Source organism: Grampus griseus (genome assembly GCF_964374135.1).
Source record: "Grampus griseus genome assembly, chromosome: 1".
NCBI lineage: Eukaryota > Metazoa > Chordata > Mammalia > Artiodactyla > Delphinidae > Grampus > Grampus griseus.
Genome location: NC_139017.1, coordinates 29099170 through 29125798, shown reverse-complemented (window position 1 = coordinate 29125798; position 26629 = coordinate 29099170). Strand labels below are relative to the sequence as shown.

Below are 26629 nucleotides of genomic sequence, written 5' to 3'. Positions count from 1 at the left end.
GCTATTAAGTTTACAAACAACAGAAGAAAGCAGATTTCCACAAAAGAAGTCCACGTGGGAAGTCCTTGGTGGCTTACTCATTTTGTTAAAGCCTGCAACCTTCCCCCCAACCCACCCAAGGCTGTCCTCCCCCAGAGACTGTTTCCATGGGCAGCTGGCGAGTGTGACCCTTCACCAGTCCTCACTTTAAGGGGCTATTTGGAAAGCTCAGCACTTTTTCACAGTTTCCCTCTCCGTGAATGTATTATGAATTATAAAATGAGTTTAGTTTTAAGTTCTTATAAAACATTTATTCCATACTTAAGAAATAGCATGTTAATTCATTTAGGCTTTTAAAAGCATAACTTTGCTGGTATATTTGAGTTGAAGGATAGAAATCTAAGAAGTCCACTTTGTTTACTCTCCCTCTCATTATGTGGTTCAGGAGCTGAGAACAAACCAGCATGGGACAAGGTCAGAGGGATATCTCTTCTAGACAGACCTGGAGGGCTCAGTGGCATGCAATGGCAATAGTGGAGAGGTTGTAATTCTCCAGCTCCTACTGAGGATGACATTAAAGGAAGCATAAGGAGTTGACTTGTCCTTAAGAAAGGAGCTTGATTAGTCATGAAACAGAGAACCAGGTCCAGGTACTTGCCCACTTCTTCCTCTGGTCTTCTCTATAACTGAAGGGAAACCAGCTACCACTTAGGAATGTGTAAACAGGGAAAGATCATAAAATAGCTTGTATTCTTCATATGAATAATAGGAAATAACTTGAACCTTATCTTTGCTCTGTATTTACCATGTTTAAAATGGGGAAATTTTCGTATTTTATGATGATCCATTTCAAAAGGAAATAATATCCAAATGGCTATACAGATTGAGAATAAACATTTAAAAGATCAACCTACTTTCCTACAAAACAAACAACTACAAAACAAACAACTAATAGCAAAGACAAAGGAAGGATCCTCATGCAGAGAAACCAATACTTGAATATATGTATGTCTGTCTATCTAAGGGAAGGAGTAGAAGGAAATAAAGTAAACAAAGATAACTTGTTCAAAAACTTGGAGAAAAATGTCATTAAACCTCAATAATTCAAACCTCACTCAAGTGAAATTCATAGAAGTTTAAACCCTATCAGCTAATAACAGTTAATAATAAAGAAAATAAAATTTAGTGGTGGGAAGATGCATTTTCTTTAAAAAAAAAAACAACAAATGATGCTCAAGTTAAAAACCACTTAGCGGGGGGGGGGAGGAATCAAGATGGTGAAATAGGAGGATGTGGAATTCACCTCTCCCTCCAAGTACATTAAGAATACACCTACAAATGGAAGAAGTCTCACAGAGCACCTGCTGAACACAATCAGAGGAACTTGGACACCTGAAAGGACAAGAAAAATCCCCACACAACCAGGTAAGACAAAAGTAAGACAAAATAAAGACAAAAAGAAAAGAGGAAATGGGATGGAACCAGCGCCCCTGGTGGGGGAACTGAAGGAGAGGAGAGGTTCCTGCACACTGGGAAGCCCCCTCACTGGTGGGGAAATCAGCTGGGACAGAAGGGGAGCTTTGAGGGCTCAGAGGAGAGCACAGCAACCAGTCTATGGCAGGCAGGACACAGTAAGACCTACACGGATGGTCTGTGCTATAGCCCTGTGTGCCACAGCCTGAGACATGTCTGCTGGTGTGGATGGGGGCTGGGGGCTGGGTGCTGGAAAGTGGGGTTTCAGACCCAAGAGCAGACCCAAGGAGGGGACAGCTGTTGGCTGTGAAGAGACAGCCTGAAAGGATGAGAGGAAGGAGCTCCACAACTGGGAACGTTCGTGGAAGAAGCCCAGGCCGCCATAGAAGCAGGGTGCCACTGTTGAGTGGCGCGCAAGGGGTGGGGCCGCCACTGCAGCCCCCTTCCCCATGTGCTGGCCCCTGCCTCCATGGGCACTAGGAGGGGTGCCCACCTGAGCAGGCGTGCGTGCCCCACCTATTGCTGCCTCTGCTCTGCCTGCCTGGGTAGGTGTGTGTGCTCTGTCTGGGGCAGCTTTGGTAGAAGCTCCTGGTGGGAGGCACACATGCAGAGGTGGGGCTGAAACCACAGGTGAGCCCCAGGGGCCATGCAACTAAGGAGGAAGAGTTGAAATTTCTCCTTGCGGCTGTGGGAACTGTGGATTTACAGCCTCGCTTCTGGCTTTGTAAACTCAGTGCCTGTGGGGTATCCAAATGGATGAGTGCTCCCACAGCTGAGACGGGTCTAGCTTTAGTGGCTGTAGGCTTTGTGGGCACATACATGTGGGGATTGGACCAGGCCAAAATCTGAGCTGCCTTCATAGCTCCCACAGCAGGTCCAGCTACACAATTACTGCAGTCCTGGAACCTGACTTCAGTGGATCTGCACAGGTGGCCTGGTAAAAACAATGCCTGAGATACACCAGGGCCAATTGCCAGCATACCCCTCGTTAGGCGGGGCTGAGAGCACGTCCAACAACAGTGTAATCTGTGAGCCAACACGGGGTGAAAAGTGACAAAACAGAGTACACTCACAGGTGAACAGCTACAAAGGAGGAAAACTCAGTGGTTTCCCTCCCAGTGGGAGTGCTCTAATCCTACCTACCTCGCGCCATAGATCAGAAACACAGGTCAGAAACAGATCTTGGGGCCTCTAGTCCAACAACTAGGGAGCAGACCCCACATCTGACAGGGCAGTGACAACCACAGAGCAAAGGGGAGGCCCTGCTCAATATCCAGTGCAAGCTCTGGTCACCGCAACATCAGTCATACCTCCTGTAAAGGGGATAATGGCCAGCATACACTGAGGAAAGAGGTAGCAGACGTTCATTCTAAAAACAGCCCTCGCACCAAAAAAATATTAAACCTACACAGGCTACACAAAAACTTTCCCACATAAAAGTAGCCCTCCAAGAGAGTCTGAGGGTCAAGGATTGGGAGGAGGAACCCCCAGAACATTTGGCTTTGAAGGGCAACTGGGTCTGAGCATAGGAGTTCCACAGGATTGGGAGAAATAGACTCCACTCATGTGCACTGGGACCCAGGACAAAGCAATACCTCCATAGGAACTGGTGCTAGACCTAAGTAGGGGTCTTAGAGGGTCTCCTGGGGAGGCAGAGGTTGGCTTTAGCTCACTATGGAGGCAAGAACACTGGTGGTAGAGGCCCCAGGGGATATAGATCAGTGCCGAAATGGAGGTCCCCATTTTGGCACCAAGACCCAGCCCCACCCAACAGCCTATAGGCTCCAGTGCTGGGACACTCAGGCCAAACAACCAGCAGGTAGGGAACACAGCCCCACCCATCAGCAGACAGGCTGCTTAAAGTCATATTGAGCTCACAGCTACCTCAAAACACACCCCCTGACATAGGGTGTCAAGAATGAAAAGAAATGAAGAAAGTCTCAGAGATGTCTGGGACAATGTTAAACGTACCAACATTTGCATTATAGGGGTCCCAGAAGGAGAAAAGAAAGAGAAACGACCTGAGAAAACATCTGAAGGTGTTATAGCTGAAAACTTCTTTAACATGAGAAAGGAAACAGTCACTCAAGTCCAGGAAGTGCAGAGAGTCCCATACAGGATGAAGCCAAGTATGAACACACTGAGACACATATAGTAGTGTGTATCTGTTAATCCTGTACTCCTAATTGACCCCTCCCCACCCCTTTCCCCTTTGGTAACCATAAGTTTGTTTTCTAAGTCTGTGGGTCTGTTTATGTTTTGTAAATAAGTTCATTTGTATTATTTTTTTAGATTCCACATGTAAATGATATATGATATTTGTCTTTCTCTGTCTTACTTAGTAATGATAATCTCTGGGATCATCCATTATGCTGCCAGTGGCATATTTCATTCCTTTTTATGGCTGAGTAGTATTCCATTGTAGATATATACCACATCTTCTTTATCCATTCATCTGTTGATAAGGTTGCTTCTATATCTTGGCTATTGTAAATAAATCTGCTATGAAGATTGGAGTACAAGTATCTTTTTGAATTCGAGTTTTTATTTTTTCCAGATAGATTCCCAGGAGTGGGATTGCTGGATCATAATGGTAGCTCTATTTTTAGTTTTTTAAGGAACCGCCATACTGTTCTCCATAGTGGCTATACCAATTTACATTCCCACAAACAGTGTAAGAGGGTTCCCTTTTCTCTACCCCCTCTCCAGCATTTATTATTTGTAGACTTTTAGATGGTGGCCATTCTGACCAGTGTGAGGTGATACCTCGCAGCGTTGATTTGCATTTCTCTAACAATTAGCAATGTTGAGCATCTTCTCACTTGCCTATTGGCCATCTGTATGTCTTCTTGGAGAGATGTCTGTTCAGGTCTTCTGCTCATTTTTTCATTGGGTTCACTGTTTCTTTGATATTGAGCTATATGACCTGTTTGTATTTTGGAAATTAATCTCTTTTTGGTCACATCATTTGCAAATATTTCCTCCATAAATATCAGTTGAGTGGGGCATGAATAAATGAATCTGTATCATTGAACAGACTATGTCCTGAAATTTGATTCAAAAAATATGGTTGTGAATCCCCCTGCTACCCAGGTGAGTACCACAGCCCTCTGGCTTCTGCTTACCTGGCCGAGATGTAGGGACTTGTCATTGCTGGGTAGCCCAAAAGGCAGACAGGAAAGAAGGGCTTTCTGATTTGCTGGTAGAGGGTTGAGTTTCTGAGTTCGCACAGGGCACTGGCTGGCTGTGCAGGCTTCAGTGTGACATGAATTAGGACCTGTTGCAGCCTGTTCCCACCCCACCCTCACTGGGCCTGGGAGGTTCAGCCCAGGTGGGAGTGAGCTGCCCTCCACTGCCTGACACACAGGTGACTCCCCACCTCTGGCACTCTGCGCTTCCTGGGAGGCAAATCTTCAGTGCGGGCCCAGCTGTGTGTGGCTTGGGGCACTCCTAGCGCAGGTTAAATCTTGTATATAGAAGAGTTAGGACAAGAAACCTGAAGGGAAAAGAGCATCAAATCTCTTCAAGGCCAATCAGATTCCAAATATGATTCCCCAGAAATTTGGGACAGGAGCCTTTGACCACCCTAAGTAGGAATGATATGAGTGTTCCAGGGAATGCTACAAGAGAAAAGGTCATGTGAAGACACAGTGAGAAGGCCACCATTTGCAAACTGAGAAGAGAACTCACCATAACCAACCCTGCTGTCACCTTCACCTTAACTTTTGGCCTTCAGAATTCACCCTTTTCTAAAAAAAAAAGATAGTGTTACCCCTGAGGGAGAGGAACACGAGGGCAGAGTAGAAGGATGTGAGCTCACCCCTCTCATGAAAACAACAAAATCACAACTAATTGCTGAACAACCATCAACAAAAACACTGCAAACTACCAAAAAAGATATTCTACATCCAAAGACAAAGAAGAGATGAGAAGGTAAGAGGGGCACAGTTGCAATAAAATCAAACCCCATACCTGCTGGGTGGATGAGCCATAAACTGGAAAATAATTATATCACAGAAGTTCTCCCACAGGAGTGAGAATTCTGAGCTCCATGTTAGGCTCCCCAGCCTGGGGGTCTGGCATCAGGAGGAGGAGCCCCCCAGAGCATTTGACTTTGAAAGCCAGCAGAGTTTGCAGCAACTCCACAGGACTGGGGGAGAGAGAAACTCCACTCTTGGAGGGTGCACACAAGGTGTTTTATGCACCAGGACCCAGGAAAGAAGCAGTGACTTAATAGGAGCCTGGGCCAGATCTACCTGCTAGTCTTGGAGGGTCTACTGGAGAGATGGAGGGGGGTGGCTGTGGCTCACAATGGGGACAGAGGCACTGGTGGCTGTGGTTCTGGGGAGTGCTTATTGGTGTGAGCCCTCCTGGAGGCTGCCATTTTCTGACCAAGACCTGACCCCACCCAACAGCCTGTAGACTCCAGTGCTAGGATGCCTCAGGCCAAACAACAAACCAGATGGGAACACAACCCCATCCATCAGGCAGCCTAAATCTTCCTGAGTCCACAGCAGCCCACTAAACACACCCCGTGGCATGGACCTGCCCACGAGAGAGACAAGTCCCAGCTCCAACCACCAGTGGGCAGGCACCAGTCCCTCCCAAGAGAGAGCCTGCACAAGCCTCTTAGACCAGCCTCATCCACCAGGGGGCAGACAGTGGCAGCAAGAGGAACTACAACCCTGCAGCCTGTGAAACAGAAACCAGAATCACAGAGAGTTAGACAAAATGAGATGGCAGAGGAATGTGTCCCAGATGAAGGAATAAGATAAAACAACAGAAAAACTAAGTGAAGTGGAGATAGTCAATCTGCCTGAGACAGAATTCTGAGTAATGATTGTAAAGATGATCCAAGGACTCGGGAAAAGAATGGCTGCACAGAGCAAGAAGTTACAAGAATATTTTAGCAAAGAGATAGGAAATATAAAGAACAAACAAACACAGATGAATAATACAATAACTGAAATGAAAACTACATTAGAAGGAATCAATAGCAGAATAAATGAAGCAGAAGAATAGATAAGTGAGGTGAAAGACAGAATGGTGGAAATCACTTCTGCAGAACAGAATAACTAAAAATGAATGAAAAGAAATGAGAACAGTCTGAGAGACCTTCAGTACAACATTAAACACACCACTTTCACATTATACGGGTCCCAGAAGGAGAAGAGAGAGAGAAGGGGCCTGAGAAACTATTTGAAGAATTATAGACAAAAACTTCCCTAACACGAGAAAGGAAACAGTCACCGAAGTCCAGGAAGCACAGAGAGGCCCAGGCAGGATAAACCCACGGAGGAATATGCTGAGACATATAGTAATCAAATTGACAAAAATTAAAGACAAAGAGAAAATATTAAAAGCAACAAGGGAAAAGCAACAAATAACAGACAAGGGAATTCCCATAAGGTTATCAGCAGGTTTTTCAGCAGAAACTCTACAGCCCAGAAGAGGGTAATATAATGTATTTAAAATGATGAAAAGGAAAAACCTACAACAAAGAATACTCTACCCAGCAAGGCTCTTGTTCAGCTTCGATGGAGAAATCAAAAGCTTTACAGACAAGCAAAAGCTAAGAGAATTGAGCACCACCAAACCAGCTTTACAACAAATGCTAAGGGAACTTCTCTAGGTGGAAAAGAAAAAGCCACAACTAGAAACAAGAAAACTACAAATGGGAAACCTCACCAGTAAAGGCAAACATACAGTAAAAGTAGGAAATCATCCACATACAAATATGATCTCAAAACAAGCAATCTTGAGAAGAGGAGAGTATAAATATAGGATATTGGAAATACATCTGAAATTAAAAGACCAGCAACTTTAAAAAACCTTGATTATATATAGATTGCTATATAAAAACCTCAGGGTAACTGCACACTGAAAATCTACAATGGATACAAACACAAAAAAAGAAAAAAGAATGCAAGTACAACATAAACTTAGTCATCAAATCATAAAGGAAGAGATCAAAAGAAGAAGGGAAGAAAAAAGACCTACAAAAACAAATCCAAAAGAATTAACAAAATGGCAGTAAAAACATACATATTGTTAGTTACCTTAAACAAAAATGGATTAAATGCTCCAACCAAAAGACATAGACTGGCTGAATGGATACAAAAACAATACCCATATATATGCTGTCTAAAAGAGACCTACTTCAGATCTAGGGACATATACAGAGTGAAAGTGAGGAGATGGAAAAAGGTATTCCATGCAAATGGAAATCAAAAGAAAGCTGGAGTAGCAATACTCATATCTTACAAAATAGACTTTAAAATAAAGACTGTTACAAGAGACAAGGAAGGACACTACATAATGATCAAGGGACCAATCCAAGAAGAATATATACCAACTGTAAATATATATGCACCCAACATAGGAGCACCTCAATATATAAGCCAAATGCTAACAGCTGTCAAAGGGTAAATCAACAGTAACACAATGCTAGTGGGGGAATTTAACACCCCACTTACACCATTGGACAGATCACCCAGACAGAAAGTCAATAAGGAAACACAGGCCTTAAATGATACATTAGACCAAAAGGACTTAATTTATATTTATAGAACATTCCACCTGAAAGGAGCCAAATACACTTTCTTCTCAAGTGCACATCGAACACTCTCCAGGATAGATCACATATTGGGCCACAAATCAAGCCTTGGAAAATTTAAGAAAACTGAAATCATATCAAGCATCTTTTCTGACCACAACAATAGATTAGCAGTATACTACAGGAAAAAGAAAACTGTAGAAAACACAAACACTTGGAGACTAAACAATATGTTACTAAACAACCAATGATCACTGAAGAAATCAAAAAGGAAATAAAAAAATACCTAGAGATAAATGACAACAAAAACATGACAATCCAAAACCTGTGGGAGGCAGCAAAAGCAGTTCTAAGAGGGAAGTTTATAGCAATACAATCTTACCTAAGAAAACAAGAAAAATCACAAATAAACAACCTAACCTTACACCTAAAGCAACTAGAGAAAGAAGTACAAACAAAGCCCAAAGTTAGTAAAAGAAAAGTAATTGTAAAGATTAGAGCAGAAATAATGAAATAGAGATGAAGGAAATAATAGAAAAGAGCAATAAAACTAAAAGCTGATTCTTTGAAAAGATAAACAAAATTGTTAAACCTTTAGCCAGACTCATCAAGAAAAAAAGGGAGAGGGCTCAAATCAATAAGATTAGACATGAAAAAGAAGTTACAACCAACACCACAGAAATACAAAGGATCATAAGAGACTACTACAATCAACTATATGGCAATAAAATGGACAACCTAGAAGAAATGGACAAATTCTTAGAAAGGTACAAACTTCCAAGACTGAACCAGGAAGAAATAGAAAATATGAACACACCAATCATAAGTACTGAAATTGAAACTGTGATTTTAAAACTTCCAACAAACAAAAGTCTAGGACCAGATGGTTTCACAGGTGAATTCTATCAAACATTTAGAGAAGAGTTAGTATCTATCCTTCTGAAACTCTTCCAAAAAATTTCAGAGGAAGGAACACTCCCAAACTCATTCTACAAGGCCACTATCACCCTGATATCAAAACCTAACAAAGACACCACAAAAAAAGAAAATTATAGGCCAATATCACTGATGAACATAGACTCAAAATTCCTCAACAAAATACTAGCAAATGAAATCCAACAACACTTTAAAAGGATCATACACCATAATCAAGTGGGATTTATCCCAGGGATGCAAGGATTCTTCAATATATGCAAATCAATCAATGTGATACACCACATTAACAAATTAAAGAATAAAAAACTTATGATCATCTCAATAGATGCAGGAAAAGCTTTTGACAAAATTCGACACCAATTTCTGATGAAAACTCCCTAGAAAGTTTGCATAGAGGGAATCTAACTCAACATAATAAGGGCCATATCTGACAAACCCACAGAAAACATCATTCTCAATGTTGAAAAACTGAAAGCATTTCCTCTAAGATAAAGAACAAGACAAAGATGTCCACTCTAGCCACTTTTATTCAACATAGTTTTGGAAGTCCTAGCCACAGCAATCAGAGAAAAAAAAGAAACAAAAGGAATCCAAGTTGGAAAAGAAGTAAAACTGTCACTGTTTGCAGGTGACATGACACTATACATAGAAAATCCTAAAGATGCTACCAGAAAACTATAAGAGCTCATCAATGAATTCAGTAAAGTTGCAGGACACAAAATCATTATACAGAAATCTCTTGCATTACCATACACTAACAATGAAAGATGAGAAAGAGAAACTAAGGAAACAATCCCATTTACCATCACATCAAGAAGAATAAAATACCTAGTAATAAACCTATCTAAGGAGGCAAAAGACCTATATTCAGAAAACAATAAGATACTGATGAAAGAAATCAAAGATGACATGCACAGATGGAGAGATATACCATGATCTTGGATTGGAACAATCAATATTATCAAATGACTAAAGCAATCTACAGATTCAATGCAATCCCTGTCAAATTACCAATGACATTTTGCACAGAACTAGAAAAAAAAAAATCTTAAAGTTTGTATGGAAACACAAAAGACCCTGAATAGCCAAAGCAATCTTGAGAAAGAAAAAAAGAGCTGCAGGAATCAGACTCCCTGACTTCAGAGTATACTGCAAAGCTACAGTCATCAAAACAGTATGGTACTGGCACAAAAACAGAAATATAGATAAATGGAATAGGATAGAAAGTTCAGAGGTAAACCCACGCACCTATGGTCAACTAATCTATGACAAAGGAGGCAAGAATATACAATGGAGAAAAGACAGTCTTTTCAATAAGTGGTGCTTGAAAAACTGGGCAGTTATATGTAAAAGAATGAAATTAGAACACTCCATAACACCATACACAAAAATAAACTCAAAATGGATTAAAGACCTAAATGTAAGGCTGGATGCTATAAAACTCTTAGAAGAAAACATAGGCAGAACACTCTCTGACATAAATCAAAGCAAGATCTTTTTTGATTCTCCTTCTGGAGTAATGAAAATAAAAACAAAAATAAACAAATGGTATCTAATTAAACTTTTGCACAGGGCTTCCCTGGTGGCGCAGTGGTTGAGAGTCCATGGGCTGATGCAGGGTACATGGGTTTGTGTCCCAGTCCGGGAAGATCCCACACGCCGTGGAGCGGCTGGGCCCATGAGCCATGGCCGCTGAGCCTGCGTGTCCGGAGCCTGTGCTCCACAATGGGAGAGGCCACAACAGTGAGAGGCCCGCGTACCGCAAAAAAAAAAAAAAGTTTTGCACCGCAAAGGAAACAATAACAACATGAAAAGCAACCCACAGAATGGGAGAAAATATTTGCAGATGAAGCAAATGACATGGGATTGATCTCCAAAATATACAAACAGCTCATGCATCTCAATAACAAAAACAACAACAACAAACAACCCAATAAAAAAAGTCTGGAAGATCTAAATAAATAGACATTTTTCCAAAGAAGATGTATAGATGGCCAAAAAGTACATGAAAAGATGCTCAGCATCACTATAATAATGATAAATTATTGCACTACAATAATCAGATCTAATAATTTGCATTATTAGAGAAATGCAAATCAAAACTACAATGAGGTTTTACCTCACAGCACTCAGAATGGCCATCACCAAAAAAATCTACAAACAATAAATGCTGGGGAGAGTGTGGAGAAAAGGAAACACTCCTACACTGTTGATGGGAATGTAAATTGGTACAGCCACTATGGAGAACGTTATGGAGGTTCCTTAAAAAACTAAAAATAGAACTACCATATGATCCAGCTGTTGGGCATACACCTGGAGAAAACCATAATTTGAAAAGATACATGCACCTCAATGTTCATTGCAACACTACTTACAATAGCCAGGACATCGAAGCAGCCTACATGTCCATCGACAAAGGAATGGGTGAAGAAGATGTGGTACATATGTACAATGGAATATTACTCAGTCGTAAAAAAGAACAAAATAATGCCATTTACATCAACATGGATGGACCTAGAGATTTTCATTCTGAGTGAAGTAAGCCAGACAGAGAAAGACAAATATCATGATATTGCTTATATGTGGAATCTAAAAAAATGGTACAGATGAACTTATTTACAAAACATAGAGTCACACAGGTAGAAAACAGTCTTATGGTTACTGGGGGGGAAGGGGGAGGGATAAATTGGGAGATTGGGATTCACATATGCACACTACTATATATAAAATACATAACTTAATAAGGACCTACTGTATAGCACAGGGAAATCTACTCAGTACCCTCTAATGACCTATATGGGAAAATAATCTAAAAAAAAGTGGATATATCTATATGTATAACTGATTCTCTTTGCTATACAGTAGAAACTAACACAACATTAGAAATCAACTCTGCTCCAGTAAAAATTTTTTAAAAACTACTTAGCAGAATTTACATATAATTAATATTGTTACAGAACCAATTTTATCTATTTAATATGGGAGATCCAGATGAAAATTTCTGGGCAAAAGATACTTATTGGTTAATTTTTTGTAAGTACAAAAAAAGCAAAAGATAGACCCAGAGATTTCCATAAATTAGACTATTTTTCTCTAAATACTCTAAATTATTGAGGTTTAATACTATCTTTGCCTTACTTATTTCTGAGGTGCTGATGTTGCTGTAATCACTATTTTTATACGTGTGTTTGAAGGGCCATCAGACACAAGATAAACAGAATCAAAATTTATATTTTTCATATCAGAATTAATATTGGAAGAAATTTGCTTAAAACATTCAATACTGAAACTCAACTCTGAGCTGACGTCTACTTTTCTTTAAAATGGATGCAATAATAGCGTTTACCTCATAGGATCATTGTGAGGTTTTAATTAAATAATCCATTTACATGGCTTAGAACACCTTGCATTCAATATAAGCTAGTTATTGTTGCAATTATTATTATTTATACTATTATTTTATTCAGAATCATTTTTATATCAGTAGGTAGCACCTAATTTTCTGAGCAAATATAAAATAAACAATGTTTTGTCATAATCTTTGATGGTGCTTTCAATTCCAAAATGAATTACGGCATTTTCTTTCAGTGTCCCCTCCTCTGCTGGGGAGGGAGACTGTCTTATTAGAGATACCAAGTACTTGGCCCTTGAGACTGGGCTACTGACTGTGACTCCTCCTCACATGCAAAACTAGAAAACCACCTTAGATAAGTTGTGCTTTGGCTCCACACTATTCCATGGAGAGGGCAATAATTGGGTTTTTAGTATTTCATTTGCCCATTTCTTTTACAGCTGAGCACTTTTATTTGCCTCACACATTAAAAGAGGAAAACTAGATGGAATATGTGTGCATGAAAGACGGTAGTTTAAGAAGGAAAAGAGTGGAAACTGGGAGGCAAATGGTTAAAGGCCTGAAGCTAACAGTACAAATATAATATTACCCTCTGTCAGATTTATCCCACGTGGTGTTTTCTTTCAAGCTATGGCCATTGTGTGTCTGCACATCAGTGCTTTTTTCCCATAGGAATAAATAGAAGTGCAGTAGAATTCAATGTCATTTCAGGGATCCTAATATTAAAAGAGCTCAGGTAAAACATTGTGTGTGGGCTCTGTGCATGCATGGTTGACTGGTCAGTCTTCTTATGCATCCAATGATGAAGAACTTCCAGCCACTAGTTGACAAATGGGAAGAAGGTGATTTATAATCCTCCATGGATCACCTTTGGCACAAATAAATACATGAAAATTAAAAGACTGTTCAAGTATATTTTCAAGATATTTGAAGTTAATTATTTGCAAAGGGAAAGATGAAGACATCTTTATCTTAAGATTTTTTAAAGGGATAAAACTATTATTCTACAATATGTGATCCTAGACTGAATTTATGTTTTCCTGTTTCTCATAGATTATGTGATCTCATCCTGAAAATTTACCTTTGTGTAATATAAATTACACACAAACATGTTCTAAAGAATCTTGGAGTAGCATCTGAGTTATAAAAGTGCTGAAGCAATGGCAGTTCTTTTGGTAAAATGATTCTGACAAAGAAAGGTTTATCATTTCATTTTAAATGAAGGTGAACCTACTAAAACTATGCAAAATAACAAAAGCTGTAGGTTTAATTTCCCTCAACCACAGTAGAGGTGACTGAATGCTTTATGGAGGTGGTAGGTTTTTTTGTTGTGTTTGTTTTTTTTTTTGGAGGTGGTAGTTTTGATGCTGACAGAACACTGACTTTATGTAATGAAAAGATTACCTGTCCCAGGGACTGCCAGTCCAAACCAGCACTGCCGATGTAAACATGCTGTTTGTCCACAATCCAGAAGGAGGACTGCAGCCGGCCCTTGTTGTAGGCAGTCATGTTCATGTAGGTCACCTCAGCTCCTAGGAGTTCAAGGAAATCCCAGTCAGCCTCTGTGTCAAGGCCATGAACATGCAGTCAGTCACGTACCGGCAGAAATACTCATGGTTTGCATCCATCACAGTTGGCATTCAGGGAAGCCAAATATTTACATTAGTTAAGTGCAGAGAGGACCCTCAAGGAGTTACTTTATTCCCAAAGAGAATACAAAGGGAAAAAAAGAGAATAAGTTTTTCCCTATGTATAGCTCCACATGGTGACAAGATCATGGCTTCTCAAGTCAGATCTGACTCAAATCCCCGCTCCTTGATTTATCACTCAAATGGTGAGATAGGTGTGCCATGCTCTTTTTTCTTTTACTTTTGGGATAACTTTCATACAATTTTGCAATCAATAAAAGATCAGTCTTGCTTAGTAATATGCCTTTCCTCAATAAGAAACTGGCCTTCTTTTTCTTTATTGAAGTATAGTTGATTTACAATGTTGTGTTAGTTTCAGGTGTACAACAGTGATCCAGTTATGTATATACATACATATACATACATACATACATACACATATATATATATATATATTTCAGATTCTTCTCCATTATAGGTTATTATAAGATATTGAATATAGTTCCCTGTGTTATACAGTAAATCCTTGTTGTTCATAGGAACTGGCCTTCCTATACTTTCTGTATGTTAGTTTCACCTTTTACCCTTTCACTTGCCTTAACTTCTTTGTTTCCCTCTTCATTATTTAATTTGGATTTGGTTTCTTCCTAGCCTTTCTTTATCTGATAATTCTTAATATCAGCAACGGGGTTATTCAAGACTTACAGAAATGTAAGGTCAACTAGGTCACCCAGACTATTGTTAAAACCAAAAAATTCACTTTAAGATCTGAATTTAACCAATTGTTCTATGCATCATGTGTCATAATCAGTTGTCAAGCTGCTATGTACTGCTGCCTCAGGACTATGTGTTTACAGCTTCTCAAAAGGAACATATACAGGGGGACCTTCAAGATGGCAGAAGAGTAAGACGTGGAGATCACCTTCCTCCCCACAAATACATCAAAAATAGATCTACATGTGGAACAACTCCTACAGAATACCTACTGAACGCTGGCAGAAGACCTCAGGCCTCCCAAAAGGCAAGAAACTCCCCACATACCTGGGTAGGGCAAAAGAAAAAAGAAAAAACAGAGACAAAGGAATATGAATGGGACCTGCACCTCTGGGAGGGAGCTGTGAAGGAGGAGATGTTTCCACACACTAAGAAGCCCCTTCACTGGTGGAGATAGGGGGTGGGCGGGGGAAGCTTCAGAGCCATGGAGGAGAGGGTAGCAAAAGAGGTGCAGAGGGCAAAATGGAGAGATGCTCTCACAGAATATCAGTGCCAACCAGCACTCACCAGCCTGAGAGGCTTGTCTGCTCACCCGCTAGGACAGGTGGGCGCTGGGAGCTGAGGCTCAGGCTTTGGAGGTCAGACCACAAGGAGAGGACTGGGGTTGGCTGTGTGAACACAGCCTGAAGGGGGCTAGTGCACCACAGCTAGCTGGGAGGGAGTCTGGGAAAAAGTCTGGAGGTGCCTAAGAGGCAAGAGACCATTGTTTCGGTGCGCGTGAGGAGAGGAGATTCAGAGCACCACCTAAATGAGCTCCAGAGATGGGCGCGAGCTGTGGCTATCAGCGCAGACACCAGAGTTGTGCATGAAATGCTAAGGCTGCTGCTACAGCCACCAAGAGGCCTGTATGGAAGCACAGGTCACTATCCACACCTTCCCTCCCAGGAGCCTGTGCAGCCTGCCACTGCGAGGGTCCTGTGATCCAGGGACAACTTCCCTGGGAGAACACTTGGAGCGACTCAGGCTGTTGCAACGTCATGCTGGCCTCTGCCGCCGCCGGCTCGTCCCGCATTCCATACCCCTCCCTCCCCCGGCCTGAGTGAGCCAGAGCCCCCTATTCAGCCTCTCCTTTAACCCACTCCTGTCTGGGCGAAGAACAGACACCAAAGGGCGACCTACACGCAGTGGCAGGGCCAAAACCAAAGCTGAACCCCAGGAGCTGTGTGAACAAAGAAGAGAAACAAATTTCTCCATGGAGCCTCAGGAGCAGCGGATTAAATCTCCACAAACAACTTGATGTACCCTGCATCTCTGGAATACCTGAAGAGACAACGAATCGTTCCAAAATTGAGGCGGTGGACTTTGGGAGCAACTGTAGACTCGAGGTTTGCTTTCTTCATCTAATTTGTTCCTGATTTCATGTTTATCTCAGTTTAGTATTTAGAGCTTACTATCACTGGTAGATTTGTTTATTGATTTGGTTGCTCTCTTCCTTCATATATATATATATATATTTTTTTTTTTCTTTTTCCCTTTTTGTGGGTGTGTGTATGTATGCTCCTTTTTGTGATCTTGTCTGTATAGGTTTCCTTTTACCATTAGTCCTAGGGTACTGTCTGTCTGTTTTTTTTTTCTTTTTAGTATAGTTTTTTAGTGCTTGTTATCATTGGTGGATTTGTTTATTGGTTTGGTTGCTCTGTTTTATCTTTTCTTTTTTTTTTTTTACTTTTTTTAGTTTAATAATTTTTTTTATTTTAATAACTTTATTTATTTATTTATTTTTCTTTTTATTTCTTTCTTCTTTTTTTCCTCCCTTTTCTTCTGAGCTGTGTGGCTGACAGGGTTTTGGTGCTCTAGCTGGGTGTCAGGCCTGAGCCTCTGAGGTGAGAGAGCCGAGCTCAGGACTTTGGTACACCAGAGACCTCCTGGGACCATGTATCAATCGGTGAGAGCTCTCCCAGAGATCTCCATCTCAACACTAAGACCAAGCTCCACTCTACGACCAGCAATTACCAGTGTTGGACACCCCATGCCAAACAACTAGCAAGACAGGAACAAAACCCCACCCATTAGAAGAGAGGCTGCCGAAAATCATAATAAGTTCACAGACACCCCAAAACACACCATCGGACGCAGTCCTGCCCAACAGAAAGACAAGATACAGCCAGGTCAACCAGAACACAGGCAGCAGTCCCCTCCACCAGGAAGCCTACACAACCTACTGAACAAACCTTACCAACTGGGGGCAGACACCAAAAACAACGGGAACTATGAACCTGCAGCCTGCGAAAAGGAGACCCCAAACACAGTAAGTTAAGCAAAATGAGAAGACAGAGAAAAACCCACCAGACCAAACAAATGAGGAGGCAGTCTACATGAAAAAGAACTCAGAGTACTGATAGTAAAGATGATCCAAAATCTTGGAAGTAGAATGGCAAAAATACAAGAAATGTTTAATGAGGACCTAGAAGAATTAAAGAGCAAACAAACAATGATGAACACCACAATAAATGAAATTAAAAATTCTCTAGAAGGAATCAATAGCAGAATAACTGAGGCAGAAGAATGGATACGTGACCTGGAAGACAAAATAGTGGAAATAACTACCACAGAGCAGAATAAAGAAAAAAGAATGAAAAGAATTGAGGACAATTTCAGAGACCACTGGGACAACATTAAATGCACCAACATTCGAATTATAGGGGGCCCAGAAGAAGAAGAGAAAAAGAAAGGGACTGAAAGGGAAAAACCTACAACAAGATTACTCCACCCAGCAAGGATCTCATTCAAATTCTATGGAGAATTCAAAAGCTTTACAAACAAGCAAAAGCTAAGAGATTTCAGCACCACCAATCTACCTTTACAACAAGTGCTAAAGGAACTTCTCTAGGCAGGAAACACAAGAGAAGGAAAAGACCTACAATAACAAACCCAAAACAATTAAGAAAATGGTAATAGGAACACACATATCGATAACTACCTTAAATGTAAATGGATCAAATGCTCCAAAGAAAAGACATAGACTGGCTGAATGGATACAAAAACAAGACTCGTATATATGCTGTCTACAAGAGACCCACTTCAGACCTAGGGACACATAGAAACTGAAAGTGTGGGGATGGAAAAAGGTATTCCATGCAAATGGAAATCAAAAGAAAGCTGGAGTAGCAATTCTCGTATCAGACAAAATAGACTTTAAAATAAAGGCTATTACAAGAGACAAAGAAGGACACTTCATAATGATCAAGGGATCTATCCAAGAAGAAGACATGACAATGGTAAATATTTATGCACCGAACATAGGAGCACCTCAATACAAAAGGCAAATGCTAACAGCCATAAAAGGGGAAATCAACAGTAACACAATAATACTAGGGGACTTTAACACCCCACTTTCACCAATGGACAGATCATCCAAAATGAAAATAAAGAAAGAAACACAAGCTTTAAATGACACATTATACAAGATGGTCTTAATTGATATTTATAGGACATTCCAACCAAAAACAACAGAATACACTTTCTTCTCAAGTGTTCATGGAACATTCTCCAGGATAGACCATGTCTTTGTTAAAAATCAAGCCTCAGTAAACTTAAGAAAATTGAAAAGGTATGAAGCATCTTTTCCAACCACAACACTATGAGACTAGAAGTCAATTACAGGAAAAAATATGTAAAACATGCAAACATATGGAGGCTAGACAATACACTACTCAATAAACAAGAGATCACTGAAGAAATCAAAGAGGAAATCAAAAAATACCTAGAAACAAATGACAATGAAAACACGACGATCCAAAACCTATGGGACACAGCAAAAGCAGTTCTAAGAGGGAAGTTTATAGCAATACAATCCTACTTCAAGAAACATAAACATCTCAAATAAACAACCTAACCATATACCTAAAGTAGTTAGAGAAAGAAGAACAAAAAACCCCCAAAGTTAGCAGAAGGAAAGAAATCATAAGATCAGATCCAAAATAAATGAAAAATAAATGAAGAAAATGATGGCAAAGATCAATAAAACTAAAAGCTGGTTCTTTGAGAACATAAACAAAATTGATAAACCATTAGCTGGACTCATCAAGAAAAAAAGGGAGAAGACTCAAATCATTAGAATTAGATGAAAAAAGAGAAGTAACAACTGACACTGCAGAAATACAAAGAATCATGAGATATTACTGCAAGCAACTATATGCCAATAAAATGGACAGCCTGGAAAAAATGGACAAATTCTTAGAAAAGCACTACCTTCCGAGACTGAACCAGGAAGAAAGAGAAAATATAAACAGACCAATCACAAGTACTGAAATTGAAAGTGTGATTAAAAACCTTCCAACAAACAAAAGCCCAGGACCAGATGGCTTCACAGGTGAATTCTGTCAAACACTTAGAGAAGAGCTAACACCTATCCTTCTCAAACTCTTCCAAAATATAGTAGAGGGAGTAAAACTCCCACAAAAACCAGACAAAGACTTAATAAAGAAAACTACAGGCCAATATCACCAATGAACATAGATTCAAAAATCCTCAAGAAAATACTAGCTAACAGAATCCAACAGCACACTAAAAGTATCATACACAATGATCAAGTGGGGTTTATCCTGGGAATGCAAGGAATCTTCAATATAAGCAAATCAATCAATGTGATACACCATATTAACAAATTGAAGAATAAAAACCATATGATCATCTCAACAGATGCAGAGAAAGCTTTTGACAAAATTCAACACCTGTTTATGATAAAAACCATCCAGAGAGTAGGCATAGAGGGAACTTACGTCAACATAATAAAGGCCATATACGACAAACCCACAGCAAACATCATTCTCAATGGTGAAAATGTGAAAGCATTTCCATGAAGATGAGGTACAAAGCAAGGATGTCCACTCTCACCACTATTATTCAACGTAGTTTTGGAACTTTTAGCCACAGCAATTATAGAAGAAAAACAAGTAAAAGGAATCCAAATCGGAAAAGAAGAAGTAAAACTGTCACTGTTTGCAGATGACATAATACTATACATAGAGAATCCTAAAGATGCTACAAAAAATCTACTAGAGCTAATCAATGAATTTGGTAAAGTAGCAGGATACAAAATTAATGCACAGAAATCTCTTGCATTCCTATACAGTAATGATGAAAAATCTGAAAGAGAAATTAAGGAAACATTCTCATTTACCATTGCAACAAAAAGAATAAAATACCTAAGAATAAACCTACCTAAGGAGAAAAAGTCCTGTATGCAGAAAACTATAAGACACTGATGAAAGAAATTCAAGATGAAACAAACAGATGTAGAGATATACCATGTTCTTGGTTGGAAGATTCAACATTGTGAAAATGAGTATACTACCCAAAGCAAACTACAGATTCAGTGCAATCCCTATCAAACTACCAATGGCATTTTTCACAGAGCTAGAACAAAAAATTTCACAATTTGTACGGAAACACAAAAGACCCCGAATAGCCAAAGCAATCTTGAGAAAGAAAAACGGAGCTGGAGGAATCAGACTCCCTGACTTCACACTATAATAGAAAGCTACAGTAATCAAGACAGTATGGTACTGGCACAAAAACAGAAATATAGATCAATGGAACAGGATAGAAAGTCCAGAGGTAAACCCACACACATATGGTCACCACATCTTTGATAAAGGAGGCAAGAATATACAATGGAGAAAAGACAGCCTCTTCAATAAGTGGTGCTGGGAAAACTGGACAGGTACATGCAAAAGTATGAAATTAGAACACTCCCTAACACCATACACAAAAATAAACTCAAAATGGATTAAAGACCTAAATGTAAGGCCAAACACTACAAAACTGTTAAGAGGAAAACATACGCAGAACATTCTATGACATAAATCACAGCAAGATCCTTTTTGACCCACCTCCTAGAGAATAGGAAATAGAAACAAAAATAAACAAATGGGACCTAATGAAACTTAAAAGCTTTTGCACAGCAATGGAAACCATAAAGAAGACAAAAAGACAACCCTCAGAATGGGAGAAAATATTTGCAAACGAAGCAACTGACAAAGGATTAATCTCCAAAATATACAAGCAGGTCATGCAGCTCAATATCAAAAAAACAAATAACCGAATCGAAAAATGGGCAGAAGACCTAAGTAGACATTTCTCCAAAGAATATATACAGATTGCCAACAGACACATGAAAGGATGCTCAACATCGCTAATCATTAGAGAAATGCAAATCAAAACTACAATGAGGTATCACCTCACAGCAGTCAGAATGGCCACCATCAAAAAATTTACAAACAGTAAATGCTGGAGCTGGTGTGGAAAAAAGGGAACCCTCTTGCACTGTTGGTAGGAATGTAAATTGATACAGCCACTATGGAGAACAGTATGGAGGTTCCTTAAAAACTAAAAATAGAATTACCATATGACCCAGCAATCCCACTACTGGGCATATACCCTGAGAACACCATAATTCAAAAAGATTCATGTACCACAATGTTCATTGCAGCTCTATTTACAATAGACAGGACATGGAAGCAACCTAAGTGTCCATCAACAGATGAATGGATAAAGAAGATGTGGCACATATATACAATGGAATATTACACAGCCATAAAAAGAAACGAAATTGCTTTATTTGTAGTGAGGTGGATGGGCCTAGAGACTGTCATACAGAGTGAAGTAAGTCAGAAAGAGAAAAACAAATACTGTGTGCTAACACATATACATGGAATCTAAAAAAAAAAAAAAAAAGAAAAGGTTCTGAAGAACCTAGAGGCAGTACAGGAACAGAGATGCAGATGTAGAGAATGGACTTAAGGACACGGGGATGGGGAAGGGTAAGCTGGGACGAAGTGAGAGAGTGGCATGGACATATATATAGTAGCAAATATAAAATACATAGCTAGTGGGAAGTAGCCTCCTAGCACAGTGAGATCAGCTCGGTGCTTTGTATCCACCTAGAGGGGAGGGATAGGAAGGGTGGGAGGGAGATGCAAGAGGGCGGGGATATGGGGATATATGTATACGTATAGGTGATTCACTTTGTTAACAGCAGAAACTAACACACCATTGTAAAGTATTTATACTCCAATCAAAATGTTAAAAAAAAAAAAAAGGAACATATAGTTCACTGAATACAAAGTCACTTAAGTGAATTTCCGGTAAAGGTCCATTTCTTTTTTTTTTTTTTTTTTTGCGGTACGCGGGCCTCACTGTTGTGGTCTCTCCCGCCGCAGAGCACTGGCTCCGGACACGCAGGCCACAGGCCCAACCGCTCCACGGCATGCCGGATCCTCCCGGACCGGGGCACGAACCCGCGTCCCCTGCATCGGCAGGAGGACTCTCAACCACTGCGCCACCAGGGAAGCCCTAAAGGTCCATTTCTTTAAAAGAACAATCTACATGTATATATTTAATGTACTAAACTATTCAATTTTCACATATTCAGTATTAATAAAGAAAATGTATTCTGGTGGGCCTTTTCTTTGTCAAAATCTTCACTACAAGAGGAAGACGTAATATCATATGCCTAAGGCTACATTCCAGGATACAGAAAGAAGATTGATTTACACTATGAACTTAATCTGTAACTCTTGGGAAAATGTATGCATCTGGGCTCCTGTGGCAGGAGGATAAAAAAAGAGGCCATGGGGCTGGGAGAGGATGTGCGGTGAAGAGAGCATCCAGGAAGTTTTTCTCTGTGGGTGGAGCAAGTTCATTATCCTAGATAATTGCAGGCACATGTTCCTTAGCCTTCAACCATCCTGGAAGAGTAACTTCCCAGAGGTATGGAAGAATGTGAATGTCCAAAGTGGGTAGTTACCATGGCAATTATGGAGAGACCCAAATCTGCACAGAGGGTGTGGTACCCCCAGAGACAGCTGCCAGTACTCCTAAGTGGATGAAGAGCAGCATTTGTCTTTGGAGAGTGCTGCCATTGCAAAGTACCACAAACCGAGTGGCTTAAAACAACAGAAACTTGTTCTCTCTTAGCTCTGGCGGTTAGAAGTCGAAAATGAAGATGTCAGCAGGGCCGTGCTCCTTCTGAAACATAGAGGATAATCCTTTCTTGCTTCTTCCTAGCTTCTTGTGGCCATCAATCTTTGGCATTCCTTTGCTAACAGATGCATTACTCCAATCTCCCCACTTCTGTTGTCACATGGTGTCTTCTTCTTATGTGTCTTTGTTTTCTCCTCTTCTTATAGTGACACTAATTATGCCGGATTAAGGGCCCATCGTACTACAATATGATCCTATCTTAATTAATTATACCTGCAAAAAACCCATTTCCAAATAAGGTCATATTCTGAGGTACTAGGGGGTAGGTCTTTAACATGTCTTTTGGGGACACACAACTCAATCCATAACAGAGATCTTGGCCACTTTAACTGGCTATGCTCTTCAACAGCACTAGGCTCACCAGCACTAACGGAAGCATCTTCTCATCTCTGGAGGAAGAGAATCAAGGTGATCTTGGATTTGCTTCAGAGTCTACCTTAAACATGTGCCTCTGTCAGGCCTTCACCTGCCTTCTCATTCTGCCTAGAAACTCTAATCTTCTGTGACATTGGCTGGCTCTCACTTCCTGGCCTGGGATATGTGCATTGGGCTATTTATTAGCTCTTAGACTCCCCACATATTCTTGCTCAGGTCCCGAGCCCCAGCCCACTGGCCCACCTGAGTGGACACTGAGCCTATCTGAAAGACTCACTGAGGATTATCCCTTTCAACCTCTTCATCCCACACTGCATAGCCATCTCCCTAAAAGTACTATGTTAATTTACTTGGCAGTTTAGCCTAAAGAGTGTGATTTCAGGGACCACAGGCCTGTGTATCCCTGCAGTCAGAGTATCTACGGTTACTTATTGATGCCTAAAAGTATTCAGTAAACCTTTACTGAATATCTAGTATATACCAAATGTTACGTGAAATTATGGACAAAAGAGCAAAAGTGGCTGATTCAAATTCAAGCATACCAGGGTGTGGCCACAATGGTGGGAAGACCCTGAGCTCACCTCCTCCCAAGGGCACACCAAAATTACAACTATTTACAGAGTAACTATTGATGAGAAAAATCAGAAGGCCAGCAGAAAACATCCATAACTAAAAATATAAAGAGGGAACCACAGTGAGACTCGTAGGAGGGGTGGAGACACGGTACAGTCAAGACCCATACCCTGGGGTGGGTGACCCACAAAAGGGAGGATAATTACAACTGCAGAGGTTCTTCCCAATGAGCAGGTGATCTGAGCTCCAAATCAGGCTCCCCAGCCTGGGGGTCCTGCACCAGGAGGACAAGCTTGCAGAGCATTTGGCTTTGAAGGCTGGAAGGGCTTACTTTCAGGATAGTCAGAGGGCTGTGGGAAATAGGGACTCCACTCTTTAAGGGTGCACACAAAATCTCACATGCTCTAGGACCCAGGGCAGAAGAAGTGATTTGAAAGGAGCCTGGTTCAGATCCACCTGCTGATCCTGGAGAGTCTACAGAAGAGGCAGGAGGTAACTGGAGCTCACCCTGGGGACTCAGACATTGGTGGCAGCCATTGTGGGGAGCTTTATCTGCCACTTGGGCACCACTCCTGGCAAGAGTCGTTTTGGAATCCTCCCTTGAGCTTATTAGCACTGGAACCTGACCTCACCCACTGGATGGTCAGCACCAGTACTGGGATGCTTTAGGCCAAACAACTAGCCAGGCAGGGACATAGCTCCACCCACCAGGAGGCCTGCTATCTTAAGTCCCCTGAGCCCAGAACCACCCTGGGACCCAGCCCTGTCCACCAGAGGCCCCAGGACTCTAGGACCAAGCCCTGCACACTAGCCTTAGGACTGCCAGGGCCCTGCACCCAGAGACACCAGTTCTGCCAATCAGTGAGCCAGCACTAGCCCCAGGATCTGGCCTCACCCACCAACGGGCAGGCACCAGCCCCGCAATCCCCTGGGCCTGGCCCTGCCCACCAGCAGTCACACACAAGTCCCAGGACCATCACATCCCAGCAGCCTCCTGTATCAGGACCCAGCCCTGCCCACCAGCAGAACAAAACCAACTCCAAGACCTCCAAGGCCCTGCAGGCAGCAGCCTCATGGTCCCCCCAATCAGCAGCCAGTAGTTTCTGCACAAGGGAGGGCCTGGCAACCAACCAAACTGGAGGCCAGACACCTACCAGGCTGCCCACAGTAGTCAGTCTGCCATAACAGAAAGACCTGCACAGCCCACATAGGGAGAACCCCTACAGCATTTACCTCTGGTAACCAAAGGGGAGTATATTACTGGGATGCACAGAACATCTTTTATAAAAGATTACTTCTCCAAGGCAGGGAAACATAATCAACCTGCCAAATACATAGAAGTACAAACACCAAATTAGGCAAAATGAGGTGACAAAGGAATAAGTTCCAAATGAAGGAATAAGATAAAACCCCAGAAGAACTAAGTGAAGTGGAGATAGGCAATCTATCCAAGAAAGAGTTCAAGGTAATGGTTGGAAAGATGTTCAAAGAACTCAGGAGAAGAATGGATGAACACAGTGAGAAGTTTAACAAAGGTTAGAAAATATAAGAAAAGAACCAAACAGAGCTGAAGAATATAATAACTGAAATGAAAAATACACTAGAAAGAATCAGCAGTCGATTAAATGATACAGAAAAACAGATCAGCAAGCTGGAAGACAGAGTAATGGAAATCACTGAAGCTGAACAGAAAAAAGAATAATAAGAAGTGGGGACCATTTACAAGACACCTAATGTTCACATACTAACGTTCACATAATAGGGTTCCCATAAGGAGAAGAGAGAGAGAGAAAGGGGCAGAGAACATATTTGAAGACATAATAGCTGAAAATTTCCCTAACCTGGGGAAGGAAACAGGTTTCCAGGTCCAGGAAGCACAGAGGGTCCTAAACAGGATCAACCCAAAGAGGACCACACCAAGACAAATTGTAATTAAAATGGCAAAAATTAAAGATAGAGAGAATATTAAAAGCAGAAAGGGAAAAGCAACAAGTTAGTTACCCACAAGGGAACTCCCATGAGGCTATCAGTTGAATTTTCAGCAGAAACTCTGCAAGCCAGAAGGGAATGGCACAATATATTTAAAGTGATGAAAGAGAAAAAGCTACAATTAAGAATACTCTACCTGGCAAGGCTTTCATCAGATTTGATGGCAAGATCAAAAGTTTTACAGACAAGCAAAAGCTAAAAGGGTTCAGCACCACTAAGGCAGCTTTATAGTGAAAGGTTAAAGGGACTTCTCTAAGAGAAAAAGAAAAGGTCACAACCAGAAACATGAAAATTATGAAAGGAAAAATCTCATTGGTAAAGGCAAATATATAGTAAAGGTCGTAAATAAGCAATGTATAAAGGTAGTAGGAAGGATAAAAGACAAAAGCAGGGGGGACTGGATGAAGGTAGTCAAAAGGTACAAACTTCCAATTGTAAGATAAATAAGTACTAGTGATGTACAACATGATAAATTAACACTGCTGTATGTTAGAGATGAAAGTTTTTACAAGCGTAAATCCTAAGAGTTCTCATCACAAGAAAAACTTTTTTTATTTCTTTAATTTTGTACCTATATGAAATGATAGCTGTTTAGTAGACTTACTGTGATAATCATTTCATGATGCATGTAAGTCAAATCATTATGCTGTATACCTTAAACTTATACAGTACTGTATGTCAATATGTCAATAAAACTGGAAGAACAAAAAACAAATTCAAGCATACCAAATAAAGTGCAAATTTTAAAATGATCAGGATCTGCTCCAGCCCTGCTGTTCAGATAGCAAGGGGGCACTGAATATCTGAAAGATGAAAAAGGGGTGCCCCCATCACTCTATTAGGGAACCCCAAGTGAAGGCCGAGAGCGTGAAAGACAGTGATGGCTTCACAGTTCTGCTAGGGCCAGAGCTACAAGGTCAGCAGAGCTGTGTGTAGAGATCAAGCAATATGTAATAACAATAACTCCCATTTACTGAACACCTCTGTGTGCCCAGGGCCAAGACAGCT

The 26629-nt window shown here is 40.8% G+C and overlaps 1 protein-coding gene across 1 annotated transcript in view; it reads right to left on the bottom strand.

Moving 5' to 3' along the window:
- PLD5 (phospholipase D family member 5) overlaps positions 1–26629 on the bottom strand; it is a gene marked incomplete at both ends in the record, with an annotated part of 490045 nt that overhangs the window by 85212 nt on the left and 378204 nt on the right. Inside the window, one exon of the mRNA XM_082677565.1 lies at positions 13701–13828. Coding sequence (XP_082533691.1) covers positions 13701–13828 — 128 coding nt within the window. The remainder of the gene's footprint in view (positions 1–13700; positions 13829–26629) is intronic.